At 40.8% G+C, this 26,171-nt stretch overlaps 1 protein-coding gene across 1 annotated transcript in view; it reads right to left on the bottom strand.

Moving 5' to 3' along the window:
- Chd6 (chromodomain helicase DNA binding protein 6) overlaps window positions 1-26,171 on the bottom strand; it is a 99,628-nt gene that overhangs the window by 61,368 nt on the left and 12,089 nt on the right. The window contains exons 3-12 of the mRNA XM_013010897.1: window positions 24,287-24,434; window positions 22,500-22,649; window positions 11,716-11,778; window positions 10,345-10,403; window positions 9,637-9,754; window positions 5,470-5,556; window positions 5,168-5,302; window positions 3,031-3,152; window positions 1,499-1,742; window positions 241-417 (exon numbers count right to left, since the gene is read on the bottom strand). Coding sequence (XP_012866351.1) covers window positions 241-417; window positions 1,499-1,742; window positions 3,031-3,152; window positions 5,168-5,302; window positions 5,470-5,556; window positions 9,637-9,754; window positions 10,345-10,403; window positions 11,716-11,778; window positions 22,500-22,649; window positions 24,287-24,434 — 1,303 coding nt within the window. The remainder of the gene's footprint in view (window positions 1-240; window positions 418-1,498; window positions 1,743-3,030; window positions 3,153-5,167; window positions 5,303-5,469; window positions 5,557-9,636; window positions 9,755-10,344; window positions 10,404-11,715; window positions 11,779-22,499; window positions 22,650-24,286; window positions 24,435-26,171) is intronic.

Raw genomic sequence — 26,171 nt, forward strand, 5'->3', positions numbered from 1 at the left:
TAGCAACCCACCACATTCTGGGTACTGTCCTAAGGTAACAGTGTTAAAAGGCAGTAACCAGAAATCAAACCAAACGGCAACATGTCTTGGTTTTCAGAGTTCCCCGAGTCCTGCTTGGAGTCAATCTCTGGTGAAAAGGACTATGGGCAAGTAAGTTCTTGACATCTGAATGGCTACGGAATGTTCTCTGCATTGGGAACAGAAGGAACCTATTTATGTAAAAAGCTGACCCATTCTCACCAGCGCCATGAGCTTCAGGCCCTCTAGAAGTTTGCAGTTCCTATTCTTCAACCTGTGAGCCTCATCAATTATCACACAGCTCCAGTGAATCTTCTTCAGTTCTGGGCAATCTGCCAGGATCATCTCAAACGTTGTAATGACGACATGGAACTTGAAGACTCCTGAAAGGGGATTTCCCTGAGGATGACATAACCGGAGGCAGAGCTTTACACCATGGCTACTGAATTCTGCTGGATTAGAAAGGGCAGAAGAATTTACTGCTAAGGCCTAGGTGAGATCCCAACATGCACTGCTTTTCTACATGTAAGAAAGGCAGGGAATGGGAAGGAGAAGCCAGCTAATCAGACAAGAGGCCTCACACTATTGATGAAACAAGTACGAGAACAAGTGTCCCCACAGAGGTGAGAAAGATTAGCTTCTCATTTATTACCTGCAATGGTCAGGAAGCAGATGGAGGAGATTCTCGCATCCTCCCCAGCCAGATGACTGTCTAGCCAGATGCCTATAGCCAGACTATCCAAGGAAATCCTCTGCTACTTTTCAGTTGACTGAATTTTACCTTACAACTCAGGTTCTAATACAGACTGGACGTAGTCATCTTGATGAACCTGGGACAAGTATTTACTAGATAGGACCTTTGCTTTTGAGCTGTCACGTTTCAGAAGTAGAGCTGGATTAGAGTATACCTAAAAGTTCTTTCAAGTGTCTCTACTGTGTATGGAGTCTTGGGGGAGAGCACATTGTCTTGCCTCTGCTTGGGGTCATTTTTTTTTTCAATTATAAAAATTTAGTACCTAGGATAAGTAATACTCTACTCAGTATGTGATTATATGTAACAAAATCTTTTTAAAAAGTTCTATTGTGTTTTTAATATGAATCCTGTTTTTACCTTTCTCTGTCCAATGTGTTCAGTTCCTCTCCAAATACCCTGGCTGGGAATCTAACTGCTATACATTAATTCTTCTCACTTCTTTTACTGAGTGCATAATTTAAATAAAATTTGCATATAAAGATAACTTCATAAACCAACCACTAAGCCAAGTTTTCAGTGTCCTAAAAAAACCTCTGGTGTATCTCAGCAAACTAAGCAAGCATGTCCTTCCATCCTGTGTTTTATATTAAATTAAAACCAATCACAAAGGAACAGTAAGAAATTACAGTAACCCAGGGGACAGAGCTTGAAAACTCTTCAAGTGTCAGAAAAGGCTGTTCTGAGCCCAAGAAGCCCAGGGGTCTTTGAGATTCACGTGCAGCTCACCTGTGCATCTCTGTACACCATTTCATACTGCTGGATCATCTGCCTGCTGATCTGACTGCCGTGGTACACAATGGCATTCATCTCAGTCCATGTCCGGAATTCTCGCTCCCAGTTAGTGATGGTTGAGAGAGGGGCAATGATGAGGAAAGGGCCATGGATTCCCCTGAGGAATATTTCTGAAAGGAACGTGATGGACTGGATGGTTTTCCCTAGGCCCATCTCATCAGCCAAAATACAGTTTTTTCTGCAGAGGGTAAGAAATGTCCATAATTCATTAGAAACTTCTAAGATAAGTGACAGCTAAAATGCTCTAATGGATAAGGTTATCTCAATGAAGGCTTTACCATAATATAACTGGCCAACTTAGAGAAAAGTGATGAAATAAGCTGATTAAAATATAAACTAACAATTACAAGACAAGGAGAAAAAAATACCTCAAAACTAAGACAAACTAAGTGTTTATAACTGAGACACTTCGTAGAAACCAAGGTAAAAATAAAATGCCTGTTGTTTGCGTGTTATCACAGGACAATTTTTAGCCCATACAATAAAGTCCCTGCAGCGGAGACCCAGCATCACAGACTAGACACCAGAGCTGTGGCCTCGCAAGGCATGTAACCACCCTCTCACCTCATTCCTTCACAGTTCAGATGGGAAACCCAAGACCTGAATTACTTGGGTGAGCCACACTCTTGGTCACACCATGAGTAAGTGGCTCTCCAAAGTCTCATCTAGGTGGGTTTTTCATTACAACATGCTATTATAGTAGAAAAAAAATCACTACAAGTTATAATCTCAAATATTAAGAAAATCTGAATGTGAATCAATTATATAAGTTCAATTATAGTGTGATAGGAACCAGGAACCAAGGAATTAAAGAGTTTTATAGTTTAAATATACTACATATAAGACTTACAGATGTTAGCAGAGTATAGTCTAGAATCCAGAAGCATTTTATTTCTCCTTCCTTCCTTCTTCCTTCCCTCTCTACCAATCTCCCTCACTCTCTTTGTTTCTTTGGGCCTGGGCTTGAATCAGTGCTATCCCTGAACTTTTTCAACTCAAGGCTAGTGTTCTACCATTTGAGCTACAACTCTAGTTTTATTTGGTGATTAGCTTTGAATCATGATCCTCAGATCTCAGCTGTCCTGGGTAGCTAGGGTTATAGGTATAAGCCGCTAGTGCCTAGTAGAAGCATCTTCTCATAGAACCTTTTTTGTAGGCTTGTGGGCATGGAGATGGTAAGGATTTGAACAAACTTCCAGGATCTTTTGTTTTTTGTTGCATCTAAGTTGATCATAACCTTTTGATTAGCTTCTTACCCCAGGCCCCATCCTACCCTAGGCATATAGTCGGTGATAACTTCTCCTTTGAGTTGGAAAACCATCTGACATAAAGGTAGTCTTGCCATGACCCTAAATTGGGGGCTGTGCTACTCTCTTCCCTCTGTTAAGGCTACTTTTAAGATTTCTAGGCTTAAGGAAACAATATGCTTCCAACTGTAAACATTTCAGCTGCTTCTGACTCCTCACCTGTTATACCAATTAAAAAGAAGCCAGTTCATTCCCTCCAGTTGGTATTCCCGGAGCTGGTTACTGTTCTTATATTCCCGAGACTTCTCGAGCTTCTGCCAGGAGTCTGAAGCAGGCCGCTCCTAGGAAGAAAACAAGAACACAGTTCAGAGACTGGAATGCTAGAAACTTGACACAGATAATTATGCACAATGAGGCAAAATCTCACACGATGCTGAGACTGGTTTCAAATTGCAATAATTATATTCTGAGTAATGGATCGTCATTTTCTACCATTTCTCCAGATTAAGAACAGTTTAAGACCTGTAAGTGAGAAATAGACCTGTCTAAAATCTTGGTAAGTCTTTTATTACTTTACCAAGATTTCTGAGTTTCTTATATTTGAAATTACTACATTTTAATTTGCTGATAAGCTAATATTAGTCAGGTTGATTTTTATTTCTACAAACAGAATTTCTTTTATTTCCTTGGGCCTACAATATCAGCTCAGGAACGTACACTGGGCCAAAGATTGTTTTCACTGATTTCTAAAAGCAGCACAAAAGGCAGGAAAAATATGCATAATCATCAAAACAGTAAACTCTTGAAATTCTCTTTAAAATAGAGGCAGTCTTACCACTTTATATTTTCATAGGAAACATCACTTCTGAAAGTAATTAATTTTCTCTATACCAAAATGAGAAGCCACATTCTTACATGTTAAATTCCAAGTGATCTATAAGGTATATATCTGGATTCTTCCATCTTTTCCATTGGCTTGTTTTCCTAGTACAGCAATTGAACTACTTTAATTACTGTAGCCAAATATCTAGTGAGAGATTAAGTTTCTGAAATGATTATAATCTATCTTATTTACTAATCTGTAACTTTAGGATTAATTTGTCAAATTCTTTTAAAATCCCACTAGAATTTCAGTTAGAATTACAATGAATTTTTTTTTTTTTTTTTGGTCATGCGGCCTGAACTCTGGGCCTGAGTGCTGTCCCTCAGCTCTTCAACTCAAGGCTAGTGCTCTACCACTTGAGTCACTTCTGACTTTTTCTGCTTATGTGGTGCTGAGGAATTGAACCCAGGGCCTCATGCATGCGAGGCAAGCACTCTACCTCTAAGCCACCTACCCAGCCCCATAATGAACTTCTTATTTGGGGGAAAACTTAAATGTTTAAGTATTGAGCTTTCCTATCCAAAGGTTTTACTTGTTAAGATTTTTTTTGGAGAGACATGGTCATCTTCCTTATAGACGAACCCTAAGCCAGAGGTAGGGAACGCCTAGCCTACTACCAAATAAGGTCCTGAAATCATCTGATCTGGTCCTGCCAAGACCTGCAGGCAGGACTCAAAACTCAGTATAGCTACCTTTTTTCATAGCAACATAACCATCAATACTAACTAACATCACATGTCATATGGCCTGTGGCAAAAAGCAGGCATCCCATCTCTATGCCTAAGCTAGTAAGTTAGGATCTGAAAACAAAAGCAAAACCAAAAAACAGCTATGTTTATGGTTACAAATGAAAATAGTCAAATTCTAGCTTTTATTATTCGGGGGGGGGGGGTAGTGAAGGTTAATGGGGTTTGAAGTTGGCTGGAGTGCTACTATTTTAGCCATGCCTCTGGTCCTGCTTTTTGTGGTTATTTTGGAGATGGAATCTCACAGATTGTTCTGCCCAATCTGTGACCCTTGTATGTCAGCCTCCTGAGTAGCGTGAATTATAGGCATGTAAGCTTTTTTTTTTTTTAGTCGGTTGTGGGACTTGTACTCTGAGCCTGGGCACTGTCCCTCAGCTCTTCAGCTCTACCACTTTGAGCCACAGCACCACTTCTGGTTTTCTGGTGTTTAACTGGAGATAAAAGGCTCATGGACTTTCCTGCCCAGGCTGACTTTGAACCGCAATCCTCAGATCTCAGCCTCCTGAGTAGCGGGATTATAGGTGTGAGTCACCAGTGTCCGGTTTCTAAGGTATTTAAATGCCATACACACACCAAACTAGAGCTCAGACCTAAAACTGACTAGGACACAGGCAAAAACTGACTTGGGGAGGAAAAGACTTTGAACTTCAGGCTCATGGGGCAGTGACAGAGAAACCTGGCCAATGGCATCGTAACTGCCAAACTTACGAGTAAGTAAATATATTACCACATGCTTAATTTCAGGAAGAACTTGAAGAGATTCAAATTCTTTAACTTTTGCAGGATCCACATCTTCCTCTAACTCCCATGTGCTCTCTTCATATGGCAGGGAACACCACTTCACCAGGTAATGTGTCACTTCCTGGTGGGAAGTGAGAGAAACAAGTGTTAGTCACATTAGGTCAACCTTTGGGAAACCACCCTATGTGCCAATATACAAATACTATTAAATCAAAGGCTACATATTAAAACAAGTTATGTGGGAAGAAGGGATAATGCTGTAGGACAGGCAAATAGCAACACACCTACCTCCCCTGTTTCTGCATCCTTGGTATGTGCCACCTCCAGGATACGATCCACTTCCACATAATCTGGATTGAACAAGTCTTCATCAGGCTAATGCAAACAGACGAAAAAGTTAACCAGAGTAATTTCCTTCCTTCAGTTCTAAAACACAGGGTTTTACTTTTTTTAATTAAAAAATTGAGTATGTGTTAGTCTGGGGCTTCAACTCAGGGCCTAGGCACTGTCCCTGAGTTTTTTTGCAGAAGGCTAGTGCTCTACCACACAGCTCCACTTCCACTTTTTAGTGGTCTACTAGAGCTAAGAGTCTCATGGATTTTCCTGCTCAGCTGGGCTTTGAACTGCAATCCTCAGATCTCAGTCTCTGGCATAGCTAGGATTATAGGCATGAGCCATCAGTGTGGGCTGAGGTTTTACTTTGAATCCTATCAGAAAATGCAGACAGAAAGGGTTTGCTTGAGACCACAACACTAAAAGATCAAACTATTTGAGGCTGCATCATGGCTAAGCAAGGCCTTTCCTGCTGCAGGTCATTACAGCAATGAGCAAAAATCACCACAAAGTTCCCTTGGCAACTTGGAACTAGATTTTTTTTTCCTTTCTTATTAACAATAGCTAACACTGGAAGAGATATGAATGGAGTTTCTTGGTTATTTGTTTATTCTACTGATTTAGGTGACAGTTAATAAGTATGTTTATTTTGTAAAAAAAATTCAGATGTTCACTTAAGATCTTACTTATTGTTATATATATATATATATGATGCTCCCAAAAAAGTTTATTTACAAATCAACAATAAGCAACACTTAGGAATATTTTATGTCTCCAAATGATCTGATGGCATGAAGAGGTGTCAAAATTCATTTCTGGAATAGGAAATTAGACAGGTTAAGTACTGACCATGGCTACAAGAGTAGTGTGAGGCAAATGGCTGACTGGCCAGTCTTTCCTACCTAAAAGGCTCTTCCTGGACCCAGCAAGGTGCTTTCAGGGTCTAGTCAATCTCGTTGCCTAATCAGTGCAGGAACTCTTTATGCGGCATTTTTAATCAGTGCAGGAACTCTTTATGCGGCATTTTTTTAAAAAATAAACTTACCTTCAGATTTAATTCCCGGGTGGTAATAATCTCGCAAGTTTTTTTTTTTTTAATCAACATGAATTATATTACTGCCAACAAGACTACATCTGGAAACCCATTTTCCTGGGTTCTGATCCCTCTCCCTTGCCAGTAGGACTGCACTATTTTTCTTGAGATACTAGAATGTACAAGGCCTCATTTTGCCTGGCAAAATAAACATTTATTTCCTTTTGTCCACAGCCCTGCTGCCATTATCTGTGAGTTGGCTCTGAGTGCAGGGGACCATATTTCCACTATCATTAGAGCCTAAGTTCCTTCCTGTAACTGTCACTCAGAATGAACTGCTTCTTTTAGCAGTGATAAGTGATCTGATTTTTTTTCTGTGTTGGCTTTTCAAAACCTCCTATCTGGACTAAAAATGAGAACAGAACAAAAACAAGTGGGGCTGGGGGTGTTGCTCAGTGGTTAGAGTACTTGCCTAAAAACACACACACCAGTTTTTACAATTATTCTCCATATGTCATGATTCTAGACCCCGAATGATAGAGAGCTAATATTTATGGAATACTGGCAGTGAATATGATGCAGGTACCATGCTAAGCACTTCTCATAAACACTGTGCCATTTACTCTCCACAATGTCTAAGATATGGAGGCGTGATAGTATGTACATAGTATACACACACAGAGGAATACTATTCAGACTTAAAAAAGTAAATCCTATTTTCCAACAACATGGATAAGTATAGATGAATATGGAAGGCATCATGCTAAGTGAAATAAGCCAGGCACAGAAAAACAATTTTCCTCATGTGTGGAATGTGAAACAACCAAGCTCATCGAAGCAGAGTGTTAAGTACAACAGTGGCTTCTAGGGGAAAGCAGATAGGGAAATGCTAGTCAAAGTTACAAAATTTCAGTTATATAAGGAGAATGTTCTGGAGATCCAATGTATAGCACGGTGATGACCGTCAAAAATACACTATAGGGGCTGGGAAGGTGGCTCAGTGGTAGAGAGCTTGCCTTGCATGCCTGAGGCCCTGGGTTCGATTCCTCAGCACCACATAAGCAAAAAGAAAAAAGCCGGAAGTGGCGCTGTGGCTCAAGTGGTAGAGCGCTAGCCTTGAGCTGAGGGACAGCGCCCAGGCCGAGTTCAGGCCCCACAACCGGACCCCCCCCCCAAAATACACTACAATGTATGCTTGAAATCTCACAAGAGGGTAGATCTTAGGTAGGGAAAAGGAAAAAGGGAAAAGGGAGAGGGAAAGAAATGGTATTATGCGGGGTGATGGATATAGTAAGTAGCTTGAATACGGCAATTATCTCACAGCATATATAGTCATCAAAACATCAAGTTATACCTCTTAAATACATTTTTCCCCCCAAAGTAATGCTGAAAAAAACAACAGGTATTGGTGTATTGTAGGTATTTAATTGTAGGTATTCTGCAGGCTACTATGATAAGGAGTTTCACTTCTTATACACAGGAGTCTGGGTTTACAGGAGTTTATGCTGTGTGTGCACACACACTTTGAGGAGGCCCCAGCAACCAGACCCAGTGTCCAGGTGCTAACCAACATGTAGTCCACTTCTACCTTTTGGAGTGAGTCCCTCATGGAGTACCCAAATGAGGAACCCCCCCCAAAAAAGCAGGCCTAGCAGGACTCTATTTTTTTGCAAGATAGCCTAGGAGTGGTATGCCTTGGTATGCAATAAGCTCAATAGATAATGATACTGTCAGCAATTTTCCTCCCTAGAGCTGTTATCTAATCATTTTCTTTGCTTCAGAATTGTCGAGATTCTTAACTATAAATTCCTATGTTGGAATTTCATTTTCCTATTTTACTCATTTCAACCTGTCTAGGCAAACCTGGACTTTGCCAGTTTCTCTTGGAGCACCAGACAGTCTGGAAAGCCTTCATTTTCAGAAGGAGTCAGTATTTTAAGTCAGCTGGGTCGCCTTCATGAAGATGATCAACCCAAAGCCCAGTTATAGCTTCTGTCATAAAAACACTGTTTCTTCCCAAGTTACTAACAAAAATGTCAACTAGGTCAAGATCAAAGACAGTGTTATGGAAACTATCTCCATTATTATTCACTGTTAAATTTACAATATATGCCAATCTTCTTAAAGTCCTTTTCTTCCCACCACAGTACAAACTCCTGGAGTACAAACACACTAGACAAGAGGATTTACTGACATTATTCCATAATAATTTTTAATCACTAAAAGAGGAAACTATGCAAATATTAAATTGGTAAGCATATGAACAATTTCCTATATTTTTTGGGGGGGTCCGGTCGTGGGGCCTGAACTCTGGGCCTGGGAGCTGTCCCTCAGCTCTTCAGCTCAAGGCTAGTGCTCTACCACTTGAGCTACAGCGCCACTTCCAGCTTTTTTCTTTTTGCTTAGGTGGTGCTGGGAATTGAACCCAGGGCCTCAGGCATGCAAGGCAAGGGCTCTACCACTGAGCCAACTTCCCAGCCCCAATTTCCTATAATTTGATGACATCTGGATGCACTCGAGAATTAGTAACTACATTTTAAGATTTTTTTTTCTTTTTTTTTTTTTGGCGCCAGCTCTGGTACTTGAACTCAGAGCTGGGGTACTATCTCAGAGCTTTTGTGCTCAAGGCTGGTGCTCTACCACTTGAGCCACAGCTCCACTTCTGAATTTTTGGTGGCTGATTGAAGATTAGAGGCTCACAGACTTTCTGCCTGGGCTGGCCATGATCCCCAAATGTCAGCATCCTGAATGAGAATTACAGACATGAGCTATGACGGGCGCCCAATTTAAGACTAATTTTTCTTGCATCTGTTCTTCAAAGGTTATTTTATTTTCTTCAAAAGTACAGTGGCACACACCTGTAAATCCTAGCTTCTCAGGTGTTGAAGAAGGGGAAGATGTCTACCTTGGTAGACAAATGATTTTCTTTGCTTTAAATCTGGACTACATTGGCCGCAGAGCAGCACAAAATCTATGGATGTGATCTGAGCAACAGACCTGTATAGGACTTCACTTTGGCCTTAGAAACTTTAACCCTGTACTTAATGCTGCAAAAAAAGTAGCCATCAAATAAGTATATATTGCTTCACCTCTGTAAAAATGTGCTTCATCTGGGCTTGCTTATTCCTAAAGCGCTTGATCTTCTGTGCGATGCGAGGATCCTTTTCCAGCTCTTCCATTGTGGCCCATTTACAATGTAAGTAGGAACTATCCAAAGACATACAAATTGTGAGACAAGCACATGACTAGCCAATGACTGAGCTTTAGGGTTTCAATAAGTAGGGGGACCTGCTTACATGGAAGTAGCTGGTGGTCTGTTATAAAACTGCTGGAGACTGTGTTTAGAAGGTTCTTGCCCTTAAGGGCAACAAGAAACCATGCAAAATGCAAAACCACAAAAATCAGCAAGCAACTCATCCTGCTGCTTCCACAGAAACTAGCTCTCCACAGCAGGGGGGCAGATACGGGCAGGGTACCAAATATACATTGTGAAGAGCACAAGAGGGAACACCACAGGACAGTGGCTTTTTACCCTAGAGAGGTTTTAAACACATAAATCCTTGGGGCCCACTCTGGCTCTGAGTCAACTGGTCTTGAATGAAGAAAGGACTTCAGTAGTTTTAAAAAGCCCTCCAGGTAATTCTATGTGCAGCTCAAATTGAACATTACTGTCTAAGCTGAACTTGAGGCCTCTGTGGCTTGACCCACAGATGCCAGTTTCTGAAGGTATAGAAGACAATGAAGTGTTAAGGTTTCATTCATGTAAAATCCCCAGTACATATATTAAATAGACGTACAAATTTCTATACTTAACGTAGAATAGCTCTAGGTCGAAAGGAGGCTCTCCAGGGTGAACCTGTAACCAAAGCAACAAGTTACCATTCCAGATCCAAGGCAGATTTCACACTTAGATGCTAAAAGAAAACAATCAACACTTTTGCCTCACTTTATTCAAGATTTCTTGAAGATGTCTTCATTTTTCCAGGTCTTTTCCTAATAAGCTATTGATCAAGTTTTTCATAGGCTGAATGTACAGCCAGTGTGTGGGTTGGTTAGACCTCATACTGGAATCCTTTCAAGGCCCAAGGAAGTATAGTACTCAGCTGATAAACCCAACCTGGCCCAGGGTTCTAAGAAATGTCAGGACCACAGCCTGGTGTACAAGTAACTTCATTCATGGTTTGCTGGCTTCCTCCAATACCTTCTACCCTGAAACAATGTGAGGTTTTCTTTCACAAAATCCTGTTAACTGCCAGGTGCAGGTGGCTCACACATGTAACCCTAGCTACATAGGAGGCCTAAGATCTGAGGAATGTGATTTAAAGCCAGCATGGGCAGGAAAAATCCATGAGATTCTTATCTCCCATTAGCCAATCAAAAGGCATTAAGTGGAGTTGTGGCTCAAGTGGTAGAGCTCCAACCATGAGCAAAAGAGCTCATGGACAGTACCTACCCCCTAGTTCAAGCCCCAGGACTGGGAACACACACACATTACCTGCCCTGCCCCCCTCAAAAAGAAAAAAAACTGGAAATAAAGATTAATCTATGCTCTCACACCAGCATATTCTGTTACTCAAGGAATTTTCCCTAGAGCTTTCCTATAGCCCTGAGATGTATAAAGAAAACTTCCATGTTTCCACTAGGACTCTATCCAATTTCTCCTCTTGGCCCTTGATGATTTCTAAAAAATGTGTGCTAACTAGTAATGGAGCTCGAACTTAGGGCCATGTGCTCTTGCCTGACGTTTTTATTCAAGGCTAGAGCTCTACCACTTGTTCCACACCTCATTTCCAACTTTTTGCTAGTTAACTGGAGATAAAAATCTCAGATTTGTCTGTCCAAGCTGGCTTCGAACCAATTTCTTCAGATCACAGACTCCTGAGTAGGTAGGATTACAGGTGTGAGCCATCAGCACTCTGCTCCCAATGATGACTATTGAAAAACTAGGATCACAATGGGAAAACGATCAGTTCAAGCCACTTGAGATATTTAAAAGCTTTATATCCTAAAATCCTCATGAGGGTAAAAGTAAGTATTGACTATGGACAATATTTCCCCCATGCTCTCACTCAGGACAAGAGGGACCATTTTATGTTCTCTAGCCAAATACCTCTTCCAGAGGATCAAAGCTGTGTTGGGACAAAAAGCCACAAATAGAAGCCACTGACCTCCTGGACGGTCTTGGATGCCAGGATCTTCTCAATGATGTTTGCATCATCTTCTGGAGGCTCCTAGATTAAGAGAGACATGGGTTAAAAGGAGGGGGAAAAAATAAACCATTGGAGCAATGGAGTTTGAGAGATTAACAGGTTGGGTACACCTTGTGTAAAATACCAGCTTTTCAGATTTTGGAAGACTAGCACAGATTACCCATTGGGTATCCCTAATCCTGAAATCCAAGGCTTGTGTATCATATTGGTTTTAAAAGATTTCGAATTTCAGAGTATCTTGGATTAAGGATTTTTCTATTAGAGACACTTAATCTATACTATAGTAGCTACTGCTTCATTCAAAACCCCACCTTTGAGTACTAAAGACTCTAAAAAGATCTCATTTTGCAAAGCTAGAATTCAAGGAGGTGGGTTCTAACCTTGGGGCACAATCCTATGACATGAGCAAAAGCCATTCTGCTTTCTAGACTCAATCTCAGGGCTGCTGTTAGCATTACTAAAGTTGGTCCTGGGTCTTCCCTTTGCTATAAAACTTGCTATATTTTGCTACATAAATTTTTCAGTAAAACAAAACAGAAAAAAATCTTCAGAAAAGGATCTTCAGGCCTTAGATTCAGAAAAGTCCCACTTCGCTAATACCTATCAGTTACTGACTTTGGGCAAGTCAACTGTTACCTACTAGTTTGCAAATGGGGTAAAATACAGACCTCACTAGGTTACTGGGAGGGTAAAATATAGTATGAAATGTTTTTTGAACAGTAAACACTGCCCACAAACTATTTAATTACTTTCTATTGAACTATATTGTCATGACTTGTGTACGTAGAAGTGGCTGTTTTTCATTTATCCTTGACTATGAATCCCAACTGAATCATTTTCCTACCCCACTCATCAAAATTTCTACTCTGAAATCTTCTCCTACAGAGAATTTATCTCACACACACACACACACACACACTCTGAAATCTTCTCCTACAGAGAATTTAACACACACACACACACACACACACACACACACACACACACACACACACACACACACACACACACACACACACACACACACACACACACACAGCGCTGGGCACCAGTGGCTCACAGCTATAATCCTAGCTACTCAGCAGGCTGAGATCTGAGAATCGCAGTCAGAAGACCAGGCAGAAAAGGCCGTGAGACACTTATCTCCAATAAACTACTCAGAAAAAGCCAGAAGTAAAGCTGTGGCTCAACTAGTAGAGCGCTAGCCTTGAACACAAAAAGGCTCAGGGACAGTGCTCAGGTTCCGAGTTCAAGCCCCAGGACTGGCAAAAAAAAAAAAAAAAAAGCTGTGTGAAAAATGACATTCTTATACTGAGTCAAAGAACACTTTTTTTGGAGGGTGGGGCTGGGCCTGAACTCAAGGGCCTTGTAATAGCTCAGCTTGCTTGCTCATAGCTAGCATACTACCATTTGAGACACACCTTCAGCCCCATACTTTTGCTGTTATTTTGGAGATAGAATCTCATGTACTGTTCTACCTGAGGCTGACTTCAAACCATGATCCTCTGGATCATGGGGATATCTAGGATTACAAGCATGTGCTATCAGCAAAAAACACTCCCATGTTTAAAACTATTTCAGGACTCTGAGTAGTTTAATTTTAGCAGTTTCACATGCACTAAAACCTTCTAGTCCTATCAAAATATGACACTTACACTATATGAAAAAAACATTACCAAATTTACTGTTCCAGGTTCCTAGTTGGAATGATCTAGAAGGATGATTTGTGCTGTATATTACCCCAGTTTCCTCGGTCTAGGGCTCAACTGTTCTAAAACCTTAACAATAAGGGGGGTGGGGGAGGAGGTGTTCTGGTATTGAAGTAGGGGCTTGAATTCAAGGCCTGTTGCTCCACTTGGCTTTTTCACTCAAGACTGGCACTCTACCACTTGAGCTGCTCTTCCACCTTTCAGCTTTCTGCTGGTTAACTGAAGGTAAGAGTCTCACAGACAACCCCGTCCAGGTTGGCTTTGAACCTCAATCCTTAGATCTCAGCCTCCCAAGTAGCTATATAGATGTGAGCCACTAGTGCCTAGCTAAGTGGTGGGAATAAAGAAAATATTGTACTTTTGCTGGGGATGGTGGCTTACACTCATAATCCCAGCTATATGAAAGGCAGAGATCCAGCGAATCATGGTTTGCAACCAGCCCAAGAAAAGATTAGCAAGCTCTTCTCTCAACAAAAAGTGAGATGCTTCATATTAGTGATCTCAGCTACCCAGGAGGCCTTATGTAGAACAATCCTTGATTTAGTGTGGCCCAAAGAGAAAGTGCAAGACCCTTTCTGAAAATAACTAAGGCAAAAATAAATAAATAAATAAAAAGGCTTGGGGCATGACTCCAATGGTAGACCACCTGCCTACCAAGAACAAAGCCTTGGGGTTCAAATTCTAGTACTGCCAAGGGAGGGCTGGGGAAGAAAACCAAGAAAACATATTTCTTAAGATCTTAAATCAAGCTTTCCCCAGAAGTTGGAAAAGAGAGAGAGAAAAGCAAAGCAAAGGGCATATGGCAGGAAAGAATTATGGAAATTAGCAAATGGGCATAGACAGATGCTTTCAAAGGTTACAAATATTTATGACACTCCTCCAGACACATGGCACCATGCTAGGTGCCATGTCAAAACCAACCCCAAATGGCCGGTCTCTTCTCAAAGCCCAACAAGACTGCAAGTGAACACAGTACAATAAAAGAAAGGGGTGGCACCATGAACTAAACTTCTGTTTTTCTGCCTAAGTATTTGTGTCAGCAAAGGAAAGGAAAAGAGAAGGCAGTTCACTGTTCACTATGTTTTACAATGCAAACCTACTGAGGGCGGGATCCTTTGATTCACTGTCATAGCTATTTCCTTAGAAAATGCCAGGCAAAAATGGGCATCCAGTAGATTTTGTTGAAAATTAAGAAACTGAGTGCCGGTGGCTCATGCCTGTAATCCTAGCTACTCAGGAGGCTGAGATCTGAGGATTGTGGTTCAAAGCCAGCCCAGGCAGGAAAGACCAAAAGACTCCTATCTCCAATAAACCACTAGAAAACAGGAACTGGCGCTGTAGCTCAAGTGGTAGAGCGCTTGCCTTGAGCTGAAGAGCTGAGGGACAGCGCCCAGGCCCAGAGTTCAAGCCCCATGACCGACAAAAACAAAAACAAAAGAAGAGGAAAAGATATAAGGAAACATGCTGAAATAAATAGAGGCCACAACTAGTGACATCTAACTATTGTGACTAGGTCATGGAATTGAAGACTTGGCCATCCTTACGCACTCAAGACATTATCCTGTATGGATACTAACAGAAGGGGAAAGCTAGATGATCTTTGGTGCTCTTTCACAAACAGCACAACAACAAAGATGCAACTATTCCAAGCGGATAGTAAGGAAAAGAACAGGTGCCTATACCAAGAGAAATGATAATATGAGGCCATTTCCCCCCTAAAGTTCAACTCTATACTAATTTACTGAGCAAGTATTATGTTTATACAGCAGTCTTACAGCAATAAATTTAAAAAATATGGCCTATGAATAACAAATCTCAAGTGCATATCTTTCTAATATACACTCACACTTACATAACTACCACCCAAGTTCAGGTTATATAATCTTTCAAACATTCTGGAAGATCTTGTGAGCTCATAGAAGTAACCACCATCAAAACTTCTACTATCATAGTTAAGTTTACCTAGTATTAATCTTCATGAACAAGAAAGTAAACAAGTAAATATACCACTATTTCTTTATCCAATCCATTCTTTTTTAGTTTTGGCAGTAATGGGATTTTAACTCAGGGCCTTGTGCTTGCTGAGCTATGCCCTGATGTGTGTGTGTTTTTTTAATTAGTTATATTTGAGACAGGGTTTTAATTCCCACCCGACGGTGCCACAATCTGCCTGCTTGAAGTTTTCTGTTGCTGGAATGGCACATACCAGAATCCAGCTCCCCTCTGTGGAGATGGAGTCCCACAGAATTTTTTCTGCCTGGGTTGTCCTGGAACAGTCTTCCTCCTGATCTCAGCCCCACATGTAATTTAAGATAGCAGGTATCCATCACTATGTCTTCCATGGAGGCTTTTCTGCCTAGGTTGGCCTCCTCTTGAGCTCAGCCTTTCAAACAGCTAGGATTATAGGCAAGTTGTATAGTCTTTATTACAGAAATTTAGCTAATTCCAAAAGTATGTAATGAATGTGTATATTAGTATATACTAATTGCACAAAGGGGTTTCACTGTGTTATTGCCATACGTACACATAATACGCTTTGATGTTATTCAATTAAACTCATATCCTATATTATTCCATCCTCCTACTTCCTTTTTTTTTTTTTTTTGGTAGGTCACAGGGTTTGAACTCTGGGCCTGGGTGCTATCTTCAGCTCAAGGCTAGCACTCTACCACTTGAACCACAGTGCCACTTCTGGTCTTCTGGCGGTTAATTGGAGATAAGAGTCTCATGGACTTTCCTGCCTGAGCTGACTATGAACTGCGATCCTCAGATCTCAGCCTCCTAAGTAGCTGGATTACATGCATGAGCCACCGGCACCCAGCTACTACTTCTATTAAAGTTAATTAGAGCTAAGAGTTCTCATGGACTTTCCTGTTCTGGCTGGCTTTGAACTGTGATCCTCAGATCTCAGCTTCCAGAGTAGCTGAATTACAGGTGTGAGCCACTGGCGCCTGGCTCCTATTCCTATTTAAAAAAAACAATTTTTAATAGGGCTCATATTTTCACATATATCAACTACATAGCATGTGTTCCTAGAACGAAGAAATGTCTCCAAAGAAGAAAACAGCTGAGCTGTCAGCTGACCCAGGCTCTTCACTATCTGCAATTTTAGTTCATCTAATTCTTGTTGTTTTCATAGATATCAGATGTCTTAAAATACATGTTTTTTTTTTTTTTTGCAACTTGTTCTTTTTCTTGTAGTTGAAAAATGAATGGCTTGCTAGAATTTACTACTTGGTAGGGTAAATCTTCCAATATTAACTATATGTGGAGGTATATAGAATCTACCTTTTGAGTTTCTTTTCTTTTCTGTCTATAATCATTCTCTGGGTGACCTCATCCTGTCTCATAATTTTAAGTACTGCCTCCCTCATGATGTCTGCCAAGTTTATATATCTGGCTTAGATATATGATGATGGACCATGATGGTAGACTCCTATACTTGGTTTTTATTTTGACATATCCATTTGGTTATTATGAGCTATCTCATATTTAAAACCCCTCCCCTTTCTTCTGCTCCCTCTGCCTCGTCTGTTCCTTAGTTAAAAGAAACTATCTTTTCAGGTGATCAAATAAAAATTCCTTGTGTAAAACTTGACTTTTTCTTTCTATAACTCATATCTGCCTGGCCAAGAAACCTTGTGGAGTCGTCCTTCCAAGTATGTCCAGAAGCCAGCCTGCTTCTCACCTTCTATACTGCTCCACCCTGATCTCCCTCACCTTGGTTTCTATTCAGATTAGTCCCAAGAGCCTCTGAACCAGAATACAATAGAATCCTGCTTCTATTCTTATCTCACTAGTTTATTCTCAACACAACATCCAGACTGACTCTTTGACCAAGTCACTCATACTGCTTTACCAAAAATTTCTCTTTAACTCAGAGTAAAACCCAAGGTGAAGCATGCCTGTCATCCCAACTATAAATAGGAAGATATCAACTATAAATAGGAAGACTGTGGTCCAGACGGGCCTGGAGGAAAAAAGCAAGATCGTATCTTAAAAAGTAACCAGAAAAAAGAAGGGCTGGGTGGATATTTGGTCAAGAAATATGAGCATCTGCCTAGCAGGTATGAACTCTGAATGCAAACTTCAGTACTACCACAAAAACAACAACAACAAAAAAAAACCTAGGGGCTGGGAAGGTGGCTCAGTGGTAGAGCGCTTGCCTTGCATGCTCGAGGCCCTGGGTTCGATTCCTCAGCACCACATAAGCAAAAAGAAAAAAGCCGGAAGTGGCGCTGTGGCTCAAGTGGTAGAGCGCTAGCCTTGAACTGAAGAGCTGAGGGATAGCACCGAGGCCCAGAGTTCAGGCCCCACGACCAGACCCAAAAACAAAACAAAACAAAAAACAAAAAACCTAGCATAAAACAAAACAACAGGTCTGTATGTACCTCCTCTGCTACCTCTCAAGTCTCCTTAACTGTCAGATAGTAGGCATGATTCTACATCAGGGTCAAGGCATAGATCATTCTCTCTACTTGAAATGCTCTTTCCCCTCCCTACATGACTTCTCCTTTAAATTTTTTAAATTCTCCTCTCAATTTTAAAGGCAAGGAGCCCAGCTTATTGAAAACTGCAACCACCACCCTTGAATTCTATGCATCCATGTCCTCTTCCTAGCATTTGTTGCTACTGACAATGATTATTTTTTTAAAATGAGGCTTACTGTTAAGCCTCTCCCTAGCTATTTCCACCTTTGGCCCTCTGGCCGATCATCTCATTTAGATGTTTGCAAAAACAAAGCTGAGTCAAGAGAATTTTGGGTTCAAGGCCAGTCTAGGCAACACAGTAACCTGGGCTATATACTGAAACTCTTGTCTCAAAAACAAAAGAAACTGACTTAAAAAACATAACAAAAAACCCATTGAGAGCAGAATGTTGTTTTTTAAAAAATTCTATCTTAAAGAAAGGAACAGGAAGTAGCACCACTAAACTACAAATCCAAGTAGAAAGCAAACTGGAAAAGCAGGATTCCTTTCCCTAAACAGAGATTGCACATAAGCACAATCGTGTGTGTATAAACATTCAGTGTATACAGATACACACAGTTTATATAAACTAAATCTGCCTGCCAAACACACTTCCATAACAACCATCTGTTTCTTAACCACTTGGAATTTTCTCAAATTATCCTTCAAAAAGACCATTTTAATTCATTTGCTTATATGTCAGAGATTCATACAATTTAAAATTTTTATCCTTAGAGGAAATTCTCAAAATCTTAAAATCTATTCACCCCCAATCTCAACTAACTACTTCTTATACTTCTATTTAGCTAACCAGAGAAGAGGTCTAAGGAAAGCACATGGATTTTTACAGCAATAGGTTATTCACTGGGTACCATGGAAGGTTCAGAAGTGATGCAGAGTGCTGGGATTAAGGGGCTCACACTCATCCAGGGAAGGCACAGTAAGCATCTCTGTCTTAGAATGTCCTAAATGCTAATAGTATGACCATAACTACAAGTCAACGAGAGTTCAGAAAGTAAGAATAGTTTGGATTTCACAGAGTAGGTGAGGTTTTGTGGGCCTTAATGGATGATGGCTTACAAAAGAGCAAGGATATTAAGAGCCTAAAAAGTTCATATCCAGAATACAGAGTAGAAACTTGTCGTATTAGAGTAAAAGCATCAACAATGACGGGAAATAGATGGAGGTTAAGGTTAAGGGGGAAAAAAAGCAGACCTGAATTCTCTACAATACAGCAGTTAGTAGCCACCTCAGATTTGTGCGTAAGACACTGAGAGATTCCTCTGGTAGTCTGGGGAATTAGTCTAGTACCAGATTAGAAAAAGCAGAGACCTGTAGCAGGGAACTACAGAACAGTGTGCTGTAATGGTCTGAACACTGGCCTCAGCACAGAGGATGGCAGCAAAGACCAAGGACACACTCAGAGGAAACAATCTGAAGAGAAACCCAATGAAGACAGGAAACCATCAAATATGGCTGTGGATAGGAGCCTAAAGATGAAGGGCCCAAGTGGCTGTGGCCGCCTGGTACAAAAGCACAGCAATGCCAAACAGCAGAAGGAACTGAGGAGACGACTCAATGGGAAAACTAATTCCAGCGTAAGAAAATAAGAGTCTGGGAAAAATTTTTAAGTATTTTTCTTGCCTTCCTAATCTGGGTATTAAAAAATGTACATAATGGGTTTAAATCTATCTTAATCCTTCATTAAGTAAATACATAAGTACAACAACTAAGTGCAAATCTTTATGTTAGCTACTATGTAAGAAAGTTCTACTTATACTAAGTAAAAATTATGAAAAATTAAACACTGGTGCCTCTCTTGCACAAGCTTACAATCTGATTCAGAAATTAATTAAGACTAGTCCTCAATACAGTATGGCAGAGGCACTAAGAACCAGAATAGTCTGAATGGAATAAAAGTTCCAGTTATCCGGACTTCAGGTATACACACAATGACAACAGGAACATTACAAAATGTAAGAGAAAGTAGCTAAGAGTGGTTTCATCTAAATGGTTCTTGGGGCTAAATATAAAACATACACCATCAACCACAGAACAGCTCCTGGTTTAGGAGGTGACAACAATTGGCAGGTATTCAAAGAACAATAGCAGGACAATGACAGGGTTAAATATACACATGCTCCTGGAGCACAAAGGATGGGCAGGGAGCTCAGCATGTCAGGCAAGAGAAAAGACCAGATAAAGAGGGTACCAAAAGCAATAATAACACAGTTGAGCACCATGAACTGAAGCTTCATTCAGACTCAAGTCTTTTTGTTCTAAAAAGTAACAAACATACCAACTACCACACTGTCAAAACCAGAGTTATGTCAAAGTCTATACATTTTAAGTGTATCACAGAACTGTGAAAGTCTGTCTGTGATCCAGGCACTGACATCAGTTTGAAAAAAAGAAGGGTAAGTCATAGCTAAACATGGTGACACACGCCCCTAATCCTCTCCACTTGGCAGCTATAAGAGGATCAGAACAGGAACACAAACAGAAGGGCAGAAGGTATGGCTCTAGTGGTGGAGTGCTGGCCTAGTCTGAGGAAGGCCTGGGTTCAATCCTCAGTACTACTATAATAAATGTCAGATTGGCAAGCCGTGTAAGGTAAAAATCATTTGGTATACAATGGGACAGACACTTAAGCTTTTAATCAGCTGCCCTATATAGCTCATCTGCCTGTATCGATAAATTGGTATATGGCCCATGAATGATGCTAATAAATATTCAAATGGCTCTTGGCAGAAAAAGGTTCCCCAGCCCTGCCTTAGAAGGAAAGAGAGCCTTGATAAAGATACATAAAATTTCCTCAATTATTTCTGTCAGAACAGCTATTGCTGCTCCTCAGGTACCAGGGGAGAAGTCATAACAACATCTGAAATATGGTAAATAGTTTAGTCTAAATGGCTACCAGGAGAAAATGAAATCTCTTGTAGTATTTTAACTAGCAAATCAACCATAAAATCCTTAAGGAAAGAAAACCAATTATAAAGTATCACATTCTTAACACCCCATGACAGTTTTAGCTATTTGTTTGAAAAGTACTGCAATCGTTATACATCACATTGTTACTCCCTATTAAGTATTATATTCATTAGTTCAATAACCTTCAGCAGAGGTATGAAATCAGCTCTTCTGTATTAGTTACTGATTAACTGTTTCTGGATCACTCTGGGTTAAGTGGAGACAATAACCCCTGTTCCACTCCTTGCTCCTTTCCACACAAAGACGATGAGAGAATATGTGAAATGATAAGAAAATGATCAAGAAGTCTCTGTGGTACATATGAATGTCCAGGAGAGTCAGGTAACTGAGCTGCCACTTGGTATACCGAGTAAATACTGCCAAGTAAGTGACAGAGGCTCTAAAACAACACACAGTCTGTGTCCCCGAATGTGCTACTGGCAATGATGTCCTTCCTACCCGCACAGCCTGCTGCTGCCTTTTGCCTTGCATTTCTTCTCTAGAACTCTTTAGCACAGACCTCCTCCTTTTCAACATTCAACCTTTTTTATCTTGTACTTCTGTATACCAACTCCTAATGCTATTGTCTTTCTCCTAAACAAGGTTGTCAATGACAACTGCTAAAACCAAACATGCTATGACATTACAAAGGCTGTACATCTATCTCAGTGGACAGTGTGCGTCTTCCTACCTCTCAGCTCTCATAACCCATCACGCCTCAAATCACACCCCAGTGCCCACCCGTGCTCTTCCACTGGTCAGACTACTCATGCTCGTCCTTGGGCCAACAGTACTATGGTGCTGTTCAGGAAATGTCCCTCCTAGGTCCTCTCCACATGCCTCTGTTGTGGCCTATGTATCAAGCAGTATTTCCAGGGCTGCACTAATCACAGTATCAATACAGCCATGTGTCCTTTTTACTAAACAAAGCTCTGTGACGGAAGAACCATATTTTCTCATCCGTGTACCCCGCGGCCTCCCCTTGTAGTAGATTCTCAATATACTTTAGCTGAATCGAAGTTCTACCTGAAACTGCTAGTTTAGTTAATTCTCTGAACAAGTATTTAGTTCATAGAAAACTTTTGTACTTTAATGAGAAACAAGACAAAACCAGAGATCAGGCACAGTAGCTACAACTACAGATTGTAGTTAAGTGCCACGAGGGAACTTCAAGGAGCTGAAGCAGAGAGCTAGTGTGATGAGAGAGCTATCTGTTCAGACAAAGGAGGCAGGGAAGACCACCCTAAGGAGACACTGTTTTAGGTAAAAGTGAACCTAGGGTAAAGCAGCTGTGTAACCAACCCCAAGCAGAAGCAACAGTACAGGTGGGAGAAAATGGGTAATTCATTAAAAGAGGACTAGCTTTTTTGGTGGCAAAAAATGAGAAGGAAAACAAACTGATCTAAAATGGCTCTGGTGGGAGAGGGAAAGGGTGTGATCAGAGGGTGCTGTTGAGAACAGCGAGCCTGAATGTTATGCTAAGTAACAGGAAGTCATCCAAAGGCTGCCTGCAGAAGTTAAGATGATGTAATGTATGCTTTATCAAAAGTTACAGAAGAACTCCAAGGTCAGGACCCTGATGCAAAAGCCATACCTCAGCCTGCCATGCCAGTGTAGAAGCCGAGAGTGCAGATGTTCGGCCAGCTCCAAGAACCGCGATTGTTTCCCCATCATCATCCACCACTTTGAAGTCTAGGTCCTCGTTGTATTTTCTGCGCTTCACTTGCCGTCCTGAGCGTCGCTTCTGCAGGACAAACACACCCATCAGAGCAGCTCGAACTCAAAGGCAAAAGCTTGCACAAAACTAGCCTAATATATACTTACTAATATGGCAAGCAGTGCTTTCTCACCTTACAGAAAGAATATTTTAAACAGGACTCTCTTAAGAACTAAATTCACTCAGATGGTATGGTATGGAATAAAAGACCAATCTCCAAACCCTTGAGATCCACTTAGAAGAAGGAACTGCCTCAAGAAACCAGTGAGGTGTGCTTTACCACTGGCAGTGATATTCTTCCTTTTTCTGCAGTAGCCTTCTATTCCTATACAAGAGGGATGTGAAGAACTCCATTTCTGAGGTCTACTCTAGCATTAACTATAAGCTCAGAGTTTAGGACAAAGTTGTTATTTAATTACTCTGCTTGAATTCACCATATTTACTACAAATATTTACAAATATACCAATTTTATTAAGACTTCCTTTGGGGATTTCTTAACTGTTTGAAATGTAAAGATGGCAAAAGTGTGACAAACAACAAACCACCATCTAAGAATTTGTCTGTAGTCAATCAGTCCATTTAGAGACAACATCAACAGAGAGGTGCAGTGACTTTTCCTCACATCAAAGAGTACACAGTTGGCCTCTACACACTCCTTATACACAAGCAGCAGAATCCATCTCAAGGAACTATTTTTACAAGCTAGCACAGTCTCACATATTTCAACTTTAAAAAGTAAATCTAAGCAAAATATCGCCCTATTATTCCCTAAAAGATAACCCCCAAGCATCTCTCCACATTCCTACCTTGTCACACCTTAATAGTTCTTCACCTTGTCACATCTTAATAGTTAACTCCTCCCCCATATCCATAGACAGATCAACATCCTCTAAACATGCGACTCCTCGCCAGATCCTCTTAAGGCAATGTGCTTATTCTCCTACTAATCTGGATACTTAACAGCCACTAGCCCCAGTTTACAGGAAATGAATACCATGATTTTTATAAGCTGACAACCTTCCTACAGTGGAGATCAATGAAAAACTGAACGGTGTCCAGATAATCCTGAAAGGTCAATCTTACTCTAAATGACCTCCTTGTAGCACCACAGATAGATAAACTCCTGTGTATATCAAAGGAATAGCACGTCCAAATGTTAGAATTCATCTCTATGAACAGTTACCTAAACTTAAGGAGAAAATCCCCACCAATGCATGGGCACACACCTTGGCACACATTAGGAACTGAACTCGATGTTCCTTGTTTCCACATCTTTACTGCTTTGGCATAAGGAAAACTTCCCTCACTTTTCCAGCACCTGGGATTATGAAGGTGTCCTGGTACACACTGGCCTAACACTCTGAGCAATAACTCCATTACAAACCACGGCAAAACATTCCCCTGAGTCTTCCCTGGTCTAGCTCACCTCATTTTTCAACATCAACTTCTTCAGAAGGCAAATAAGATACTTTAAAAGAAGGAAGTAGACACCCCTAAAAATCTGAGAAGTTGTTAAGTATCGAATCAAGCTAGACAAACAGCTTGCATATGATCTAGCTGCTCACCCGACAGTACAAGCCCAGCCCAGGCTGGAGACAGGCATAGAAGAGCACTAGCCATCTAGCAGCTGTAGCCACCAGCAGGCTCCCCGTGCCAGTTGTACCTGGCTGTCTGCAGACTCAGTGGACTCCTCAGTACTCCGCAGGGATGAGTTCCGCAGGCCCTGGTCCAGCTCTAAACTCTCCAGTGTGGTCTCACTTTTCCTTTTTCCTTTCTTCTTTCTCTCCACTGGGGTTGGTCCTTGCTCCCTGCTACAAGGAGAAAGTCAGAATTAAAGCTGTTGGGCAGTTTTGAAAACTCAAATTACTCCTATGATTAAGAGTTATAAAATAACACCCAAAAGATCTCACTTTTAGTTTAACAAATGTTTTCATTTTTATTACTGTGAAGTTTGATTGCTTCACAGTAACAAAGAATCATCAAGTTACAATGTCCCTTTAAGTTACCTAATCTGTCCCTAATCTGTCATCATTTTCTACTGGGCATGGTCTATGAACATGACTGGGATGGAGCGAGTACCAGGAACTCTCAAATGAAGTGAACACTGTCTTTGCTTTTAACAAGTGCACAGTCATGAAAACCTTGCAGTCTACCTCCGGCCTTAGTCCAGGGCAGCAAGAGCAGGAATGCTTCATCAGAGATGGAAGTCCACCCATCTTGCAAGAAAGCCTTTTCTAGAAAGCCTTCCCTGATCCCTCTGTAAGATAAACTCTTCTCCACATTCTTCAAACACTTTAATCATGCTTTGCTTAAGGTATTCAAATTCTAATGTTTAACCAAAGTTAAAGTCACTAACCATGACATCATGCTGAGAACTCAAAAACAACATACAATTTCTGGATCCTATACTGTTGCTCAACAAACCTTTACTCAGTGAATGAATATTTTATACTTCTCTGATCTCTCCTATCATATTCTAAGTTCCTAGAGGAAAGTTTTTGCATTAGGTTTTGCATTTCTTATGTTTTATACATAGCAAATATTCAAGCAAATCCTAAAACTTTTAAACCACGGAGAGTTGGGTACATGCATGGATGGATGGACAGGATTACTTGAAGTTGGGGAACATTAGAAAAACCTACTTGGGCAAGGATATACAGAATTTTGACAGACACAGGTAGAAGAAATAGTAATCAGTAACACTAACTACAGCTAATAGTTCCTGCAGGTATAGTTCTGAGCCCTTCTCAGCAAAGCTATGAAGCAGACAGCATCTATATTCCTACATATATTATTGTGAAGCATCTGAGTCACAGTGAAAATAAGTCAGATTGAATTAAAAAAAGGCTAGGACTCTATGAAGAAGGAACCAAGGCAATGCCTGTGTGTGCTTTTGGGAAACCTCCACTGTATTTGTGGGAATGGAACAGCATCACAGACACATTTCTTAAGACATGTGTGTGGCCAATGACCAGCAAGCACACTTGGTCACACTATGTAGCTGAAAGGGAAAATTATGGGCATTTGAGGTCAGAGTTCACACTTCTCCCAATGGGAAAAAAGCCACAAAAGCAAGTTCTGTCAAGAAGACTGAAGACCTGTACTAGTACAACCAATAAAGGTGTGGATGCTTTACAAGGCCCAGCAAGAGCAGAAGTAGTAAGACTTGAGAAGTGACCAAGTCCAGAGGGCCAGGAAAGAGACAATATTGGTGGTTCCCATTAGTAGAGTTAATCAACACAATGTACAGGAATACACTTCACCCCAAAGCCCAACCAAGCCAATACAAAGTCAGCCCATCTGAAGTGAAGACTGACCTACTGGCTACAATAGTTCACCATAATGACAACTTCTGGAAATGAAACTCCAGGAGTTCTGCTATTTTAGAGGATTATAGATTTAAGAAGAGACTAGACCCTCAATGGAGTTTGGGGGTAGTGAAAGCACGTCTACTTTTTATCAGTATGGAGAAGGGACTCAGGCCAAGCAGTTTTAAAACATGCTAAAATTTCACAGCATGCTTATCTCAGAGGTATAATTAGAATGGC

The sequence above is a fragment of the Dipodomys ordii genome, unplaced genomic scaffold, assembly GCF_000151885.1.
Source record: "Dipodomys ordii isolate 6190 unplaced genomic scaffold, Dord_2.0 Scaffold13, whole genome shotgun sequence".
Lineage (NCBI taxonomy): Eukaryota > Metazoa > Chordata > Mammalia > Rodentia > Heteromyidae > Dipodomys > Dipodomys ordii.